The sequence below is a fragment of the Apaloderma vittatum genome, unplaced genomic scaffold, assembly GCF_000703405.1.
Source record: "Apaloderma vittatum isolate BGI_N311 unplaced genomic scaffold, ASM70340v1 scaffold4509, whole genome shotgun sequence".
NCBI lineage: Eukaryota > Metazoa > Chordata > Aves > Trogoniformes > Trogonidae > Apaloderma > Apaloderma vittatum.
The window spans coordinates 30819-47847 of NW_009736805.1; the positions used below are offsets into that span (position 1 = coordinate 30819).

The window sequence follows — 17029 nt, forward strand, 5'->3', positions numbered from 1 at the left end:
GTGATAATTTACAGCTGTGCAAGTGGAGAAGTGCCTGTCAACCTTCAGCAGTTATTTCCTAATCTTTTCCAATAATCAAATTATCTGAATGTGTGTGGCTGGAAAGGATTGTGTTTGTAAGACAGGCCCTGTAACAGAGACATGCAGTAAAGAAGGATCTGTGCATTAAAAAAAAAAAAAAAAAGAAAAAAGGATAAGTGGAAGGGTGATGTGGGGAAAAAACTAAAGCCCTGAGGAGAGCCTATGATTAGTCACAAACAACTCCTCATTGCAGACCCCTCTGTGTTCCAGTTTCCAGTGATTCTTCTCCCTCTATCTCCCCCTCATATTTTTGTGCTCCTTTGTCTTCAGCTCTGCATCTCCTGTGCTTTTAACTATGTGCTGTTGCATGGTGGGAGAAAAAAAAAATACAACTGAGGACAGAGTGGAACAAGCTTAGAAAGAAACTGCTGGTGGTTATTCCTGAGCTGCAGGTCTCTGTAACACAGCTTGCTCCTCTGCTGAGGAGCAAGGAATTTGGAGGAATTCTTCCTCCAAAGCCTCAGTTGGCTTAAGATTCTTGCTTCACCTTTCCCACATGCGCTTTATACAGCTCAGTTCCCACCTTCCCAGATGCTGAGCCTGTCTTCCTAACTCTCTGTGGGCCTTGCAAGTACTAAACTACCAATGCTACAGTGGAAGGTGGGCGAAATCGGAAAATAATGGAAGAAAAACTAGCTAACTCTTTTTTGGTGTGGCTTAAATAAATTAAAACAAGTTAATATAAATCAGAATAACAACCATTTCTGTGTTTCTTTTTGAAAAGTTCAAAAGCAGTCTAAGACAGAGATGATATTTATGGGGAGGGAAAGGTAACTTTATTCATATGCATGTAATTATGAGAAGGAAATTTAGCTGTTACTGTATTTCATCTACAATAATTCAGAAAATGAAGCAGGAAAAATTTTCAGAAGCCAGCATTTTAATGCATACCCTGAAGACAGTAATGAATCATTGATCAAATTTGGAACAAAGATGCTTTTTTTTTTTTAATAACATCTTTAAATTAAACACTTCAGAATGTTTTCAAAAGAGAATTTTCCTCCTCTCCCTCATCCTCCCTTAAGAGCAAATCTCCCTTTAGGCTTAACTGTGGAGATGTTGCTATCATCTCCCTAACATGCTGACATGCCCACGTCAGCTTGAGTTTTAAAGCATTTATTCCCTGAGGCAGAAGTTGAAATGTGAAATGATAGCATAGTGTGTTATGTTGGTTTTAGCTGTTTTCTGTTTTGTGAGGAAATACAGAACTCAGTTCATCACAGTGCATTTCAGGATTGTATGTTGCATGCCAGGAAATGTAGTGGTGTACTGGTTCTGTATCTGTAAAAAACAACAAGAAATTAAAACAGCTGAGTTCAGACAGTGTGGCATCTCTAGGCTCCAGCTGAGGGCTGGACTTGTTTTGGCTTGAGAGGATACAGTTGCATGTTCCTCCGCACTTAGAACGAAAGACTGATGGTGACTCAGCACTCTTTAGGTTCCTATAATTTACTTAATGATAATTTAGATAGACTGAGGGAAGAGTATGAAGGAATACAAAGCACAATGAAAAAAAAAAACAAAGTCAGTAGCAGATCTGTGAACAGAACTCCAGCCTTGTACTCTGAACCAAGACAAAGGTGATGGAGGCGATAGCTCTGCCCACCTTCTTCACCTTAGAAAAGAGGAAAAGATGGAACAGTGCAGATCTGTAAGCTCATTGAGAACTATTTTCCCTTCTCCTTGCTAATTATATTTTTTTTTTATTAGGGTTGCAACTTATTAGTACTTCAGTCCTGTAGAAAAGAATGAAAGACAGAGTTCAATTAACAGTGTTCAATTAACATTGTTCAGAGAGGAGAAAAAGGGGAGTTGAATTGTGAGCAAGAGCTGCTGCAAGGAGTAGGTTTAACTTCCAATGGAGTTGTCTGGCTGGGCGCAATTATCTTAGTCTGTGTTCTGTAGGCAGCTTGTTGTTTGGCCAAGAGCCTCAGTAACTAGTTCGGATACCCATCTATCCCAAGCAAAACTCACGCTGTTAACAAGGTTAATGCACAGGCACGTGCACACTTTTAGTAATTAACTCCCTGCGGGAATAAAATATGAGTGTTCGCAAGATAGGATGGTCACTAGAGACACTATCATAGAGGCTGACCCCATGTGAAAAGACAGGCTTTGGTGTCAGCTGGGCGGTAGCGTATGCCCTATATTTTTCCTGGTTTTATGCTATCTGAATATTTTTACAGCTGAAGTATTCTGTTGGGGAAGGTCGCAGTGTTTCTTTGTATTTTTCTGTAGTTGCCCACAAAAATTATGGAGTTCTAATTTGTAGGTAATAATTGTTTTGTAAAATCTCATGACTGCATGGGATAAATACATAAAAGTAGCATTTCTGAATGGCCCTACGTTTAACTAGTCAGGAAAACGTGAACTTGTAGTGTTAGCAAAAGAACACCAAGTTAGCACGTCTAGATATTAAACTAATTGCCTGTACGAGTTTCTTATGATAAAATGCTTTTCTATCTGAAAAGTAAACTGCTACTCATGACTGCGGAGTTTCTTCTTGAAGTGTATTTTAAAGGAAGGATTAGTTAATAATCTTGTCACATGTGAATCCTGTTGCAGTCAGTTTTCACATGCGGCAACAGTAGCATTATGGCAACGAATAACTATGATAATTTATTACAAATTTACTTATAAACAGAGGAAAACATTAACAGTCTTCACAAGATACTTTGACACAGGATTCTTTTTGAGTGAGAACTGTGCCCCATTGCAAACTACTGTTATGTATTGGTTTGTTTGTTTTTTAATGTTTGTGGCAGAGTTTCACCATCAGATGCTGACTCCACAGCAAGTGAACAATCCAGCGGAAGGGAGACAGGAGAGGAAACTGCAAGACCATCGACTGTTGCAAACGAGGGCAAGCCACGCAGAGCAGTGAAGAAGGGTTTGTAGCTTTTTTCACTTTTCTTGTGTGCACTAGCAGTGTTTTACTCAGGTTGAAGAGTTAATCTAGCACAGTAACTTTTCTAAACTCATCTTTGGCTGCAATTTTTTCTGGTTTGTGTCACGGAGAATTTTCTTCCTCTCCTTTTTGGTTTAATTTCTTCCATTTTCATTTAATTTCTTCCGTTGATACTGAAGATCTACACATTCCTTTCATTCCAGCAAGCTTTTGAAACTAATGGCTTAGCAGGAATTAATCTTCCCTCCTTTTCTCTCCCACACACCTCTGGCAAACCTCTTTCCATTTAGGCCTGGTTGTGGCTCTCATGGCAGTGATCTTGCAGACAGTTACATGGGCAGTAGAGATCACAGCAGGCCTTGATGAAGCATAGGTATGTGCCTGTAACTACAAAAAAGTGAGATTAAGAAAAGGAGACCAGAGAAATAAAAAATTTATAAAGAAATTCTAATTCAGACATTAAAATGGCTTCATAATTGTGCTTTAGAAAGGTGAAATTCCTGTGGTAATACATCAATAACAGTGATTCTTTTTCATAAAGAACCATCTTCCAGTTAAAGTGCCACCACTTGTCTTGTTTTGGAGGCACCCTAAGAGTTTTTTCTTTCCTCACTGAAAAGTTGATAAAACACTTATCATTCTTTTAAATTCTTTTCCCATTTAAAAGTGAATGGTTACCCGTGCCAACACAAACAGTGAGTGTGTTTCTTGAGAGCCTTTTGAGTTTAGATGGCTTGCCTCCTTGCTTGAGGTTTTAGCTACCAGATCTTAGTCTTCCTAAAGAAAGCTCTGATACTGAATATCTGGTAAAGGAGTTTGTGATATCCCCATCTGTTCTTAATACACATGGCCTTGACAGCAACAGAAACTGAGAAATAAAAAATAGTGACCACATTGTGAGCACTCATTGGTATTTTGAATGTTTTCCCACGTACTCCCTGAAATACCAGTGAGATGGAAAGACAACTGCTGAGGAATGTAGTGCCAGGGAAATTCAGATCATAGCAGACAACCTTCAGGTTTTACTTAGGTTGAAGAAATAAGATCGAGGAGTATGTAAGATAGTTTATATAAATGGCTAGCTCTTGGGTGGCTGAACCACAAGTTGAGTAATGTGTGACTCTGAAACTTCCATAATGTGGACTGCTCCTGAAAGAGCAAGGATAGTGGAGCAAGCTTTCCTTTTTAACGAACACGTAAGAAAACAAAGCACAGAATCCTCTAATGTGAGTAAGAAGTTATACTTTCTAACAACACAGCAGGCAGTGGATGCTATATATACTTTATGTAGTTTACAAAAAGAAGGTACTGTACTGATGCTTTATATGTTTTCAGTGTCTTAGGTTTGCTCTAAGGACCAGAGGTCATACCCAAGTAAATACATAGGAAAAAATTAAGCTATGACAGAGCTCATCTCAGGATGGTTTATGAGTTGCTCTAACCTATCTGACTTCAATTCTCTTGCCCTGATTTAGTGCTCTCCTGCTTCTTACCCAGGAAATCCAATTTTTGTCTCTTGATTTTCCATCTGGCTTAAAATTTCCATGTAAGGTTTTTCCTTTTGGTGTGAGGGTTTTTCATTTGATGTGAAAGTCTTAGGTATTGCTGCACCTAAAGCATCTGACAAAGGCAGCAAGGATATTATGTAAAATATGTCCTTTTTACCTGTCATGCCCTTACTAGTTCAAATATACTTTTTTTCAGCACTTAGTGCCTCTAGTTTGGTAATCATAGGGACTATTTTTAGCATTCAGAATTGGAGGCGCTCTCTGCAAAGAGCTCTCTGTTAAATGGCAGATTCATCTCCCTTTTTGTGCAGCTGAGGCTTGGCAGTTTGATCCAAGTTCATGCATTTTATTCAGAAGTAAATGCAATCATCTTACTGTTTTGAAGTTGTTTGGGGTTTTTTGTTAGTTGCCATTCCAGCTGAACTATTCGTAATAATTATTGTGTTGTCTCTTCTTTTTTCTTTATGTTGTCAGGAGCAAACAGAGTGGGTAAGTAACTAGAGCTGGTAGTTTAGTACAAATATGAATATAGAGTTGCTGGGGTAGTGCAATTATATCTTAAGGATGGAAAGATTTGTCTTCTGAGTCTAAAAAGCAAAATTGCTTTCGAGCTATTGAAATACAAAAAAATCTCAGGAATACAAATTATAGTCATCCAATTTAGGCATGTTTTTCTAATTTCCTCCCAATTCTTTCAAATCATGGAAAACATTACTGTGAAAGAAGCTAAACTGAGGCAGCTGTTGGTCCTGAAACTGGCTTTGTATAAACAAGTTAGAGACATTGTTAGAATTACTGTCTATACTAGAAGCCTGAGACAAACCAACCTACCTGCAAAGAAGCACAAATATTTTCTAATGAACTAGGGTTTTGCTGGTCAGGACTGAGACATAGCAAAGATGGGGCAGGAGAAAGCTGACAGTGTCTTTGATAATGCATACCATATCCAGTGATAAATTAAGGACTGAGTCCTCTGATAGCAGTTTGCGTCTTATAATAGTAGAGAAGGATGGATATAAGGCTGGCTCTGATGCATTCTCTTGTTGGGTTTGTACAAGTAAGTAATAGGAGTCATCAGCTGCGTTCTAGAGACATAATTTACCAGGATACAAAGAAACTGTGTGAAATTTATCTGAAACTGCATACTCTGGCATGATTCAAATACTGATGGATCAGTGGAAGATTCCTGTTGACTTTACCTGATTGTGGATTGACTTTATGCACCTTGATCAGTTTATGTCGTGTTTTTATTTCAAGAGGAAGCAATAGCCTTCCTCTTTCTTCAACTATATTGGGTTTTATATGAAATCAGAGCTTCCTGCAGAACAGCTTATTTTCCTGATGTTTCAGTTAATATAGTAGTTTCAACCCAGGGAACAGTGATAAACATTGATCCTGACATGTGACCTATATGGACTGTTTGTTTAAACATGTTCTGCCCAGTATTTGGGTATTAATTTCTTTCCATTATTTTTCAGCACCAGCTGTCTAGTCTGAAGTCAAAATTTAATTCATATAGCGCCATCTGATAGCTTTGTAAGGAAGATTTTTCTAACCATGGACAATAGTGTAATATAAGAACTTCCATATGAGAAACTGTTCTTATTCACTCTATCAAAATTTCTAAAGCTGCTGATTCATGTGTTGAGTTTGAAACCATTTCTCCATTTCTTGTATGTGTACAGCACTGTCCAGTCCCTGGCTTTCGTATCTACCTTACTATACTTCCATCTTGGTTTGTATTGATAGACACATTCAGTATGTGCACACAGATAGAATGTAAAGGTCAAATGCAGCTTAGGGAGGGAGGACGTTGTGCGTGTTTTTGCAAAAGAGAGTAACATATGACGTTACTGTAGAGCCTTACTGGAATTTAACAGTGGGACTTTTGATGTTTTACAAAATGAGTTTAAGAAGGGTTTCAGTTAAGAGGCCTCTTCCAAGCACTTGTTTAGGTGTGCAAAAAAAAAAAGGTTATTGATGAAATTGTTAAGATTCAGAGTGAATGCTCAGCATAATTCAGTATAGTGGACATTGGTAACTACGTAATGTGAAAATTATCTTATATTTTTATGTTGGAGGTCAGTGAGCTTTGATAGCTGCTGTTATACTGGAAAGGTTGGAAAAAAATAGTAGTGTAAAGGGGAAAATGGGAAAGATGGATGCAAAAGTTCAGATTTCAGTTGTGATACAGGATCACTCTGAGGGATTTATGTGCCACTCTCTGAGAGGCAATGCTTGCATGCTTCTAAGAAATGCATGGAGATGGGGCTGTGAAGAAGATGTGGTAAAAATCATATAAATAGTTACAGAAAAGATAGATACATTTCCTTTAGGGTCTGTGTTTTACAAAGATATTGAATTGAACTGTTTGCCTTCTTTATAAGGATACTTATATAGGAAAGTCATATTTATAAATGATGCATAACATTTATAAACGTGTAAATTTTGACAGTGCATTGATCAGGTTTGAGAAATAACAAAAATAAGAATTTTGCTCAACTTGTTGCCATATTGCTTTCCAGCCCAAAAGTATTTTACTGTGAATATAATAAACTGTACCATTCCTTCCCTCTCCTGCTCCCTTTTTGTGGTACAAGGAGCAAGTCACCTGCTGTCATCTACAACAGATAGCATTTGCTCCTCTTCTGATCCATATACTTCATAACCAACATGTATTGCAAATGGATCAGAGCAGTAGCTGTTTTCTTGTCTGTTAGGTTGATCAAGAATTGATTCTGTATTGGAATCAAATCAGATTCTACTTCTGATTTGAATCTGAGAACCTTAGCCTATTACCAGAAGTCTGTGCAAAGATGTGGGACTACATCCCTCTGTCGTGTTGCTCCGTAAGAAAGCTCGAGAATCTCAATCTCTTACTGCTTATATTTCATGGTGAAAACCAGTTTGAGAATTTCTGGTGTTACCATGTGGAAAAGACAAAAGATATTTTGCAAGTCTTCAGTAGTTTTTCCATATAACTGTTCCTGTTGTAGGCCTAGCTTCAGTAAAAAATACTTAGGTATGTTCTTAACTGCAAACCACTGGAGTGATCCTAAAGATTTCAAGTCTTTTGAGGGAGTTGACCCATTTGTCTTGAAGGGATTAACTGCTGACAGGACCAGGGTGGCAACTTTCATGTATATTGGTTTCCATTATGTCTTTTACTGATTGTATTTGAGTTCCTAAACAAATTACAACAGGGAAATATTTGTGCAGCTTGATTATTACTGTGTTAATTGTTCATCCTGTCACAGAGAAGAAAACAGTGCTTTAAAAACTTTAATTTGTAAAATATCTGTAAAATTCTTTGTGTTTTGTGTGGATTTCTAAGGGGTTTCTTGGTTGGTTCATATAAATATATCACTCCTATTTTATTGCTCTCTGAACCTCTGAGGAGTTTACATGCCCTTAAGTACTGATAAGAGGAACCATGTATGTACTTGAACAACTTTTTATGGAGAAAAGTAGATTGAGATTTTGGGGATTTGCAAATGCCAAGAGCTTGATTTACAGAAATAAAGAATGACAGCTCACATTCTGGAAACATAATAGGAAAATGTTTATAATTTGCAAACCACTGGTTAAACTTGTTGTATGCTAAATATGAATCAGCTGGAAGGCCTATAGGGCAAATTAGACACAGATGGGAATCATGGCGTAGTCTTGTAGTACAACATCTGTAGAGCTTAACATTTGACTGAGGTAACCCTAGCAGCACTACTTTACTCTGTATTTGTTCTGGTGATTTAGGACCTCCGCAGACCAGCAGTGGAAACGAGCAGCACTCCTCAGCCTCTATCTTCGAACATGTGGATAGGATGTCACGTTCCTCAGATGCCAGCAGAAGGGTCCCGAGCAAGATCCAGCTAATTGCTATGCAACCGATGGCAGCACCTCCTGTTCAGAACTCAGTACTTTCTGATCGAGTAGCAGAGACCAACAAAATTAATAAAGAGGTATTTTCAAAGTGCTTTGAGGGTTTGTGAAGGACTGTAAGCCCAGCCAAGAGGAAAGTGAAAAGTATCCAGTTTCTTGTTATCAGGGGTTCCTTGTTAGTTCCTGAGAAGCTGAATTTTGACAAGCCGCAGGAGTAATCTTGTTTCCATCCAGAGAGATAATCTGATCTATTTTTAAGAGACACCTGAATCAAAACTTAAACACAGAGAGAGGAACAAATTTGATAGTCAGGGTACCTTGTGTTACCATCCTTTTGCTAGTTATCAGGATGTGACTTACGAGAGTTGTGTTAATTGATATGTGAGAATTGGAATGTCTGGGCCCCCTTGTTTTTCATTCTACACTGTTCTTTTGACTTTTCAGCAGCTCAGGATGTGGGTTGTACAAACACATTATCTCAAGACATTCTGGGTTGTGAATTTGCTGCACATTTATTGCTTCCAACGTTGGATGTGTTTATCTGACGGTAAACATACAGAAACTTCCTGCTTTCTCTGAGGCTCAGGTTACTGTAAGCAGAATATGAGCAGACCTGGGGCATTAAAAGGAAAGGTATACACTGTAAAACCACATTGTGCACTGTCTGACAGTACCACAGACTGCATCCTGGTTTTGTACTTGGTGTAAGATGGTATCTTCTCTTTATTTTGAGTGGAAGTTTACTGGAACCTTTAACTGTGTTAAGATACTGTGTTTCTGAGTACCTTATGGAAGAGAGGTAAATACATATATCTAGCATACATAGGCAAGAGAGGCCACAAAACAGAAATCTGATTATCCGCGCAGGCAACATAAGTATAAATTTAAAGAGTAAGTCTGGTTCGTGTCCTTTTTATGCTTTTGGGGGATTTTCATGAAAGAAGACACAAAAATCACGTTATTTTGTTTCTAATTCACTGCTGCAGATGTGTTCTAGAATTAGTCCAGCGCAGGCAGAGCATACTTGATCTGGTGCCCAACTGTTTTCCATTGATAAGAATAATTTCAGTGAGTCCCAATGGCCAGGAGTTAAAAGTGTGGTGGTAAGATAGTTTTCCCCAGATCATGGGAATTTGAAAAAAAGGCATGAAAACTCAGCCTGCAAGAAGACATAGAGCTGATCACACCATGTTCATCTAGGAACCTGGGCCCTTGTATTGCTGCTACGTTTCTGCATAGCTTATGGTGGCTTCTCGTGCTCAGCAGAGGCACCGAGTTACGAGCTCAATTAACATTTAAGTTCTTGCTTCTTATGTGACGAAGGTCATTAAAGGGAATGGGTGATGGACTTCAACACTGTAGATCAAATGTATCTCTGTTTAATAAGAAAAGGTAGATATAACCTATACTGATTAGTCTTGGTTTTTTCAGAGCAATGTCACTTCTGGAAGACAACAGGAGTTTGTTGTGTTCCTCCTGCCTTTTGTTAACAAACTGCCATGTGTCTCTAATTGTACCTGCTGTGCAGGGAATTCTGTTGTGTATAATAGTACATCTGCCTGAGGAGACGAAGGGAATACTGCAAAATATCCAAGAACCAAAGCGTGTTTACAAATTGCATGACTTATTTTATTCCTTCAGAGATTTGATGGAGGAGGGAAGTAGGGGCAGTCAAGGAGGGGAGGAGGAGAGGTTTACAGAAGAGCAGCAAAAAGTTCTGTTTGCAAAAATTAGAGATGAAAAATGCGATTGACTTTTTTCCCCCCTCTTCTTTAAGATACAAACAGCCCTGAGGCATAAATCTGAGATTGAGCATCACCGCAATAAGATTCGTCTTCGTGCCAAGCGCAAAGGGCACTATGAATTTCCGGTGGTGGATGATGTGGTGGTGGTTGACTCCAAAGAACAGCACAGAATATATCGCAAGGCACAGATGCAGATTGACAAGATCTTGGACCCTGGAGGCAGTGTGCCTACTGTCTTCATAGAGCCCAGAAAGAGGTAGGGATTTCAAAAATGGAAAACCACAATTCTCTTTTTGAGTCAGTGTCCAAAGTACATCAAAATTTGGAACTTTGGAACTCTCAGAGCTTAAAAGCATTTTGATCACTAGTTGAATTTGAGTTATCTAGGTGAAAAGGTTTGGGTTGTTGTAAACGTTTTTATTTATTTTGGTATTTACCAGTATGTTTTTGTTTTCAGATTATTCCTTTAAAAGTTCTCAGTAGTGAGCTCTTGATAAATAAACCCAAATGTATGAAAACTGTCTTAAAACAATTTAGTATTTGCTTGCATTCGTTTTAAAAAATCTTTTATGGTATAGAGGGATCAAACTTGAAATATAAGCACTAAAAACGATACAGAAATTATAAGCTGCAAGAAGTAATATTTTCAGAAAGATGGGGAAACATGCAAAATAAGGAAACCCGTGAACAACTTAAAAAGCATGAAGATTCTGAATTTTAAAGGCAAATTTGCAAATCAATGAGATATGGTTTTCCCCTCTGGGTAATGACTCACATTTGTCAGCCTCACAGATCTACCTTCTTGGCCTTGTGTTTCCAGCAGAAGTCTTCCCTGGGCTCTATTTAGGGCTTATGAATACTGACACTTTGTTCCCAGAGCACTGGTACCCTGTCACTGCTTCCACAGTGATCGGAAGTAGCTTTTGTCCAGCTACCTGGATTCCTCAGCTGGTTTGCCTGGTAGGGTTAAGCCCAATGTGCCAAGCACAAAACCTTGTTGGCAGTGTGGTGTGTCCTGCAAGTGTGTCAGGCATTGGTCTGGGGGGTCTGGAGAGGCAGTGGTGCAGGACTGAAGCACAGACAACTTTGAAAGATAAATGTCGAAGGGAGGTGGCACTCGGAAGAATTTGAGGGCGGGATGGGGCAGTTTGGAGAGCTCATAATGAACGTATTGTTGGGAGAAGCTCGAGGAGAAAGATTTGAGGCTGACTAACGGGACTGGCTTGAAAAACAGGGAAAAGAGTAGTAGGGCTTGAGGCAAGGATGGCTTGGAGGGAATGAGCAGAGGAGTTCAACCTTGAGTGGAATGAGAAGAAAAATTGCAAAAAGAAATAAAAATTGCAAAAAGAAATGTCATTACCTTTTTTTGTTTGTTTGTTTGTTTTTTTGATATCTCTCTCTCTGCTTTTTGTTTTCTTCCTGCTAAGTTCTCGTGCAAAACGTTCTCCCAAGCAGCGCCGGCGACATCAGATAAATGGAAGTCCTATTGATGCAGAAAAGGACAGGTTAATCACAACTGACAGTGATGGGACATACAAAAGGCCTCCAGGAGTCAATAATTCTGCATATATTGTATGTATGTCTCTTGAATGACAGGAATGTTCTGATAATTGTAATGACAGTTGTGACATTGGGGAGTTTCTGGCCTTCCAACTATAGTCTACATGGCTAGTTCCAGTCACATGTGGTTAGCATTTAAATGAACATGAAACAAAGGATTTCTTTGGCAGTTTGTCAGTGCTAAGCAGCAGATTTCTGCCAAATATTCCTTGATAGTAAAGAGGCCAAGAACCGAAACCTTGTTTTCATTAATGCCACTGTATTATGCACATGAAAGTGTGCTTGGCATGTTCTGCGATATCTTGAACATAGTTTTACTCTAGTCCAATTTGCTGGATGTTGTATAGTCATATGTTACAGAAAATTTCATCCTTTGCTCTCACAGAGTGGAAGACTCAGTTCCTTTTATGAGAAATTTTCTCATCTTTAAGATGTTGGAATTAATTATTAATGAAAGAGAAACATGTCTTTATACTGCAGTAACTTGAAATGATTCTAGCGCAGTGTCTTGAAAATAGTTTTGCTTCCTGTCTGAAAAAGGCAAAGACACTGGAGAATGCTTCCATTCAATCATATCCATGTCACAAACTGTATTTGGGCATCTTTAACTACTTCTAAGCAGATTTTCCTAAGCTTAGTGCCAGTATTGGAAAACTACAGACAGTTTTCATCTTGAAAGATGGTTTAATAATTTTAAGTATTTTACCATTAGCTGCATATACAGTCAGGCGAGTACAGCGTCGATTTCTGTGGTTTCCCTGTGCCTCCATACAAGAGTGTGGTGATTTTAATGTCATGCTGCAGAAGAATGAATTATCGTCTGAAGCTGTTTAATTAAGACATGTCACACAGCAAGCTCAGCCCCTTTGGCATCTGTAGTGAGATAGTACTCAGAATGATAAGTTCCTGAGGAAGGAGAGGCTTTTGCATCTTGACGACTGATTTTGCAGTCTGCATGCAGTGGTAAGAATAAGCCTTAATATCAAGTCTGCTGCTGCAAAGATCGTTTAATTTCCTGTTACTGATGAGCAGCAAGCCCATGTGGTAAGTTCCCAGGCAGTAGTTGTGATATGTGCCTTGGGTATTGCTGCTGTGAAGCAGTTCCTCTTGTGTGTTTTTCTAGGAGGAAATAATTGTTTAATATTACTGCTGATGGTGGTCAGTTGTAAACTAAAGACTATCTTAATTTCTCAGAACTGCAAAAGCTTCAGAGAAGTCAAAGATGTAGACAGAGCTGATTGTATTTTTCTAGGTGGTTTTAAACACTCTCTGCATGACTTCCATGACTTCATTATGTGCTTGCAAACCATGAGATTTCTGTTATAGCTGAGTAACTTCTGCACAAAGCTCCACTGCCTTGTCCAAGATCAGAGTCTTTCAGATCACACTGGATGAAGTATTTCAACAGCTGGTGTTATGTATGTGCATGCAGATGTGGGGAGGGTAAGGGGTAGGTTTTGTCCAGCACCAGCACTTGTGCCATTTATCTCATTGTGCTTCTGGCAAAGAAAATATAGCTTAGAGTTAAGGCCAACAAAGGCTTGGCTTCTGGCTGGTTAGTTCTTCTCTGTGGCTGCCCTTCACCTTTTTTCCATTTCCCTCCAGTCTGACCCAGACTTGCCTCCTGAACCTCAGACATCATCATCAGCTGATTTGGGGAAGTTCCCTGGTTTGCCTTCCCACCCAGTCTCACAGTACGTCCCACCGCAGCCATCCATTGAAGAGGCTCGACAAACCATGCACTCGCTGCTGGATGATGCTTTTGCACTGGTGGCTCCCAGCAGCCAAGCAGCCAATTCCACAGCCATCACGCCTCCCGGGGTCTCTGCAGGACAGCCGGTAAACAACACTCCTGCTCGAGCAGGGAGGGGAACCACATGCACCCAGTGGGGATCACCTTATGGTCCAACTCAGGCAGTAAACAACCCATTTAATGTGAGTGATGCAATTTAAAAGGCTTTTCTGGCTAGGTAGGTAGCACCAGTTGAGCCCTGGTCACTGTTGTCATGCCCTTGCTGTCAGGACTTAGTACAAATGTGGAACAGTCTCTAGAATGAGGAGAATTCAGAAATCACTGTCACAAGGTGGTGAACTCAATTCTTTTCCTATCCCAACCACAGGAGAAGACAGGAGTTCTTCTTCAGGATATCGTTGTTGTTCTTCTCAGTTATGATCCTTCACAGATAAGTCTTACTATGTCCAAGAGTTAGACTTCACTTCTTTTTTTTAAAATGTACATGCCGGTGAATATTTTGACAATAAAAAAAGAATGATTAGTCTTAGGTCATATTTTTCAGCAGCATATCCAAGTGCTTTCAGGAGGTGAGGAATAGGGAGGCAGTATTTCTGTGTCTCATTTCTTGCATTTTATGGAGTACTAAGACACACAGGTAATCTTCTAGATCATCTCGAGTTGCACAATAATTCAGTACAAGTTTCATAACGCCATTGGACTGTTGAGTCTGAGAACCGTGGTGTCTCTGCTGCAGTCTGATGCTGCTGAGGTACAAAGAGATTTCCAAATGCAAAGCTTGGTTTGCTGGAAGTTTTAAGCTAAGCAGACATTGGAGAAGCCCTTGATCTTCCACAAGTGAAAGAAACTGGTTTTGAAAGGGTTTTAAGTTAAGACTGATCAGACAGGAGAGAGTGCTCCCCCACTGTAGTAGTGATTCCCAGATCATCTTGTAGTTCTGGGTTTGTAAAACTAAGCTCTTATGGTTGTAATCAAGTCACACATACAGGCCTAGTGAGCTCTGCCATTCATCACTGAAAAGGCTGATAGTGGACTTCCCAGGGTATGCATTTTGATTTTAATTTGGGGGTTTTTTTCATTCTTCTGACAGAGATACGTGGAATTCGGAATGACTCCGCCAACAGCACCAGGTCTCCTACCAAGGTAGCTTTTCAGTGATGGAATTATCATTTATTAATTTCCTTGCAATTCCTCCAGAGTTCTTACTGGCACTGATATATTCTTATGCAAAGTACTGTATAAATGAGAAGTAACAGGAGTCCAGATCCAACCTGTGGAATTTATTTATGTGGCATGAATGACAGAGTCATTCTGTGTGGAATCCAAGCTTCCATTTGAAAGAAATGTGTTTCTAGCCCCTTGGCTATAGAGATATCCTGCCAAAGACTGAGTAAACCACTGAGTTTCGGCTTTTAGAGGGCCTGAAACAGTTGCTCAGATGCATGTAATTCTCCCAATATTCTTGCTTTCATCTTGTTTCTGTAGCCTCAGGGCAACAGTTGCAAAAGCTTTCAGATGACTAACAGATTCATCCTATTTTTAACGAAGTTGAGAACAAATTACAGAGCGTGATGACCCTCACAGAGAAAGCCTGCCTTCCAGGCCTATTATAAATTTCAGAGCGGAAGAGTAAGTTTTCCTTTTTCTGCTGGCCTTGCTGTGGGAGAGTCATGTAAAGATAAGAAAACACTGGTCCAGGCTACTGCTCACCTTTGGTGTTTTAACTACACATGAAGTTGGACACTTGCGTCATGTTGCCCACTGTGGTCAGACTTGCCTCATCCTCTCCATGCTGCTGCAGCCAAGGTAAAGTGGTGGACTCGTGCTGCTCTCTTATTAGCTTCTCACGGCTCACCATGTGAGATAAGTCCCCCTGGTATCTGTGTCATTCATTAGACTTCGCTTAGAGTCTTCACTGGCTTGGAAACATGATGGTGAAATGGTCCCTTTGAAAGGACCAACTAGAAAAGGGAGGGGTTTCTAAACACTTTTACTGACTTAGGTGTTGGCTGAAGGTGGCAGTTTCAGTGTGAGTGGAGCATACATGAAAAGGCACACGGTGTATTTTTCATAATTCACATTACCTTCACGGTTATGAGTTTTGAGACTGCCAACACAAAGCATAACTAATTGTATGTTATCGAGGATTTTACCATTGTTGGTCTGTCACATATTCAGGAAAAAACATGATAAATTAATCATGAAAGTGTCATAATCTGTGTTAATACACCTGAGTAAAGTCCTGTCTTTGCGACATATTTTTTTCTTCAAAAGTTTATCAACCTTTGGCATAGGCACTCTGGATTTCTTTAAGTTACAAATTAATGGCATCATTTTTAGTAGTTCAAATGCTGGCTCTATTAAGAGTTCAAATGCTGGCTCTGCTAGTGCCAGCAGATTAAGTTAACAGTCTGCAAGGTCATTGGCCTTAACAGGAACAATTCCTTTAAGTTTTCCTTAAAATAAAAGGTTTCCTAAAGCTTTGTCAACAGAAAACAAGGAAGGAGTTGTCATGATTGTGGACTGGGAGTTATGTTCAAATGCAGAAGATAATGATAAACAAATTAATAGAAACAGCACACCAATTACTGGAAAGAAAAATAACCTGAGGTCAGTATGATTAGGTGGCGTGTATCGATGTCATAGTCCATTGGCTTAAATATCCAATGCATGGAATAATAGTTGGGTGACCGTACTGTTCCCTTCTCTGTACAAATACAGTCAGCATCTTTAATGGGGTGGAACCAACCTGGATAAAAAAAAACTTATATGTAAAAGACCTAGGTCACATAACAGCTAGCAAACATAAAGGTGCACAAACACCTTTTACCAGAAAATGAATATTGCATCATGCAACAGAGATACTTAGCTATAGTGAATTAATGGTGTAAAAAATTTTTTTTTTGCCTTGGTATCTCCACACTTAATTAAATAACTGGCAATTAATAATTTTTTTGAATATGCAAAATTAAATTGAAGGCTGGATCTCAGTCCAGAAATAGGAAGGAGCACTAGAAAGCCTGTTATGATAGAGATTCAGAGCTGTATCCCAGTTTTATACTCTTCCATTGTTCTGTTGACTTTGAAGAGTAGCTGTATCTGTCTGTTATAAAGAAGACTGAGAAGAGAGGATGATGTGATATTAAACATGGTCCTTTAAAGTAAAAACCCATCAGCAATAAAGGCTGTACTTGTCTTCTGAAAAATTGGCACAAAAATAATGTATTTGCAGTAATGTCGAGAAAATATTTTCTTTAGACAACGATCAAAAAACTGTAGTAATTTATCAGCTACAAGATTGCAGCTCAGCACTGCAGGCATAAAAGGGCCAGATGATCACATCCTTTACTGGTTACAGTGCGTAACATAACAGAAGTGATATGTTAAACATTACCTACCCATTCAAGCATTTATTTTAACTAGCTTGAAAGTCTGGTTGGAAATAGTTTCCTCTGGAGCTGCTCAGTGGACAGGTGGGATTGTGTGCAAGGGAGCTGGGGAAATTCTAGTACTTCCCCAATGAAATTGGTGCAGCTTGAACCCCTTAAATGTCCTCCATTTCATAGTGTGTGCCAAGTAGTTAGTACTTGAATTT

The 17029-nt window shown here is 39.3% G+C and overlaps 1 protein-coding gene across 1 annotated transcript in view; it reads left to right on the plus strand.

Annotated features, from left to right (window-relative positions):
* Window positions 1-17029, plus strand: part of KIAA1549 (KIAA1549 ortholog) — a gene marked incomplete at its 5' end in the record, with an annotated part of 55162 nt that overhangs the window by 28061 nt on the left and 10072 nt on the right. The window contains 6 exons of the mRNA XM_009877100.1: window positions 2847-2971; window positions 8251-8456; window positions 10154-10377; window positions 11549-11693; window positions 13287-13520; window positions 14525-14577. Coding sequence (XP_009875402.1) covers window positions 2847-2971; window positions 8251-8456; window positions 10154-10377; window positions 11549-11693; window positions 13287-13520; window positions 14525-14577 — 987 coding nt within the window. The remainder of the gene's footprint in view (window positions 1-2846; window positions 2972-8250; window positions 8457-10153; window positions 10378-11548; window positions 11694-13286; window positions 13521-14524; window positions 14578-17029) is intronic.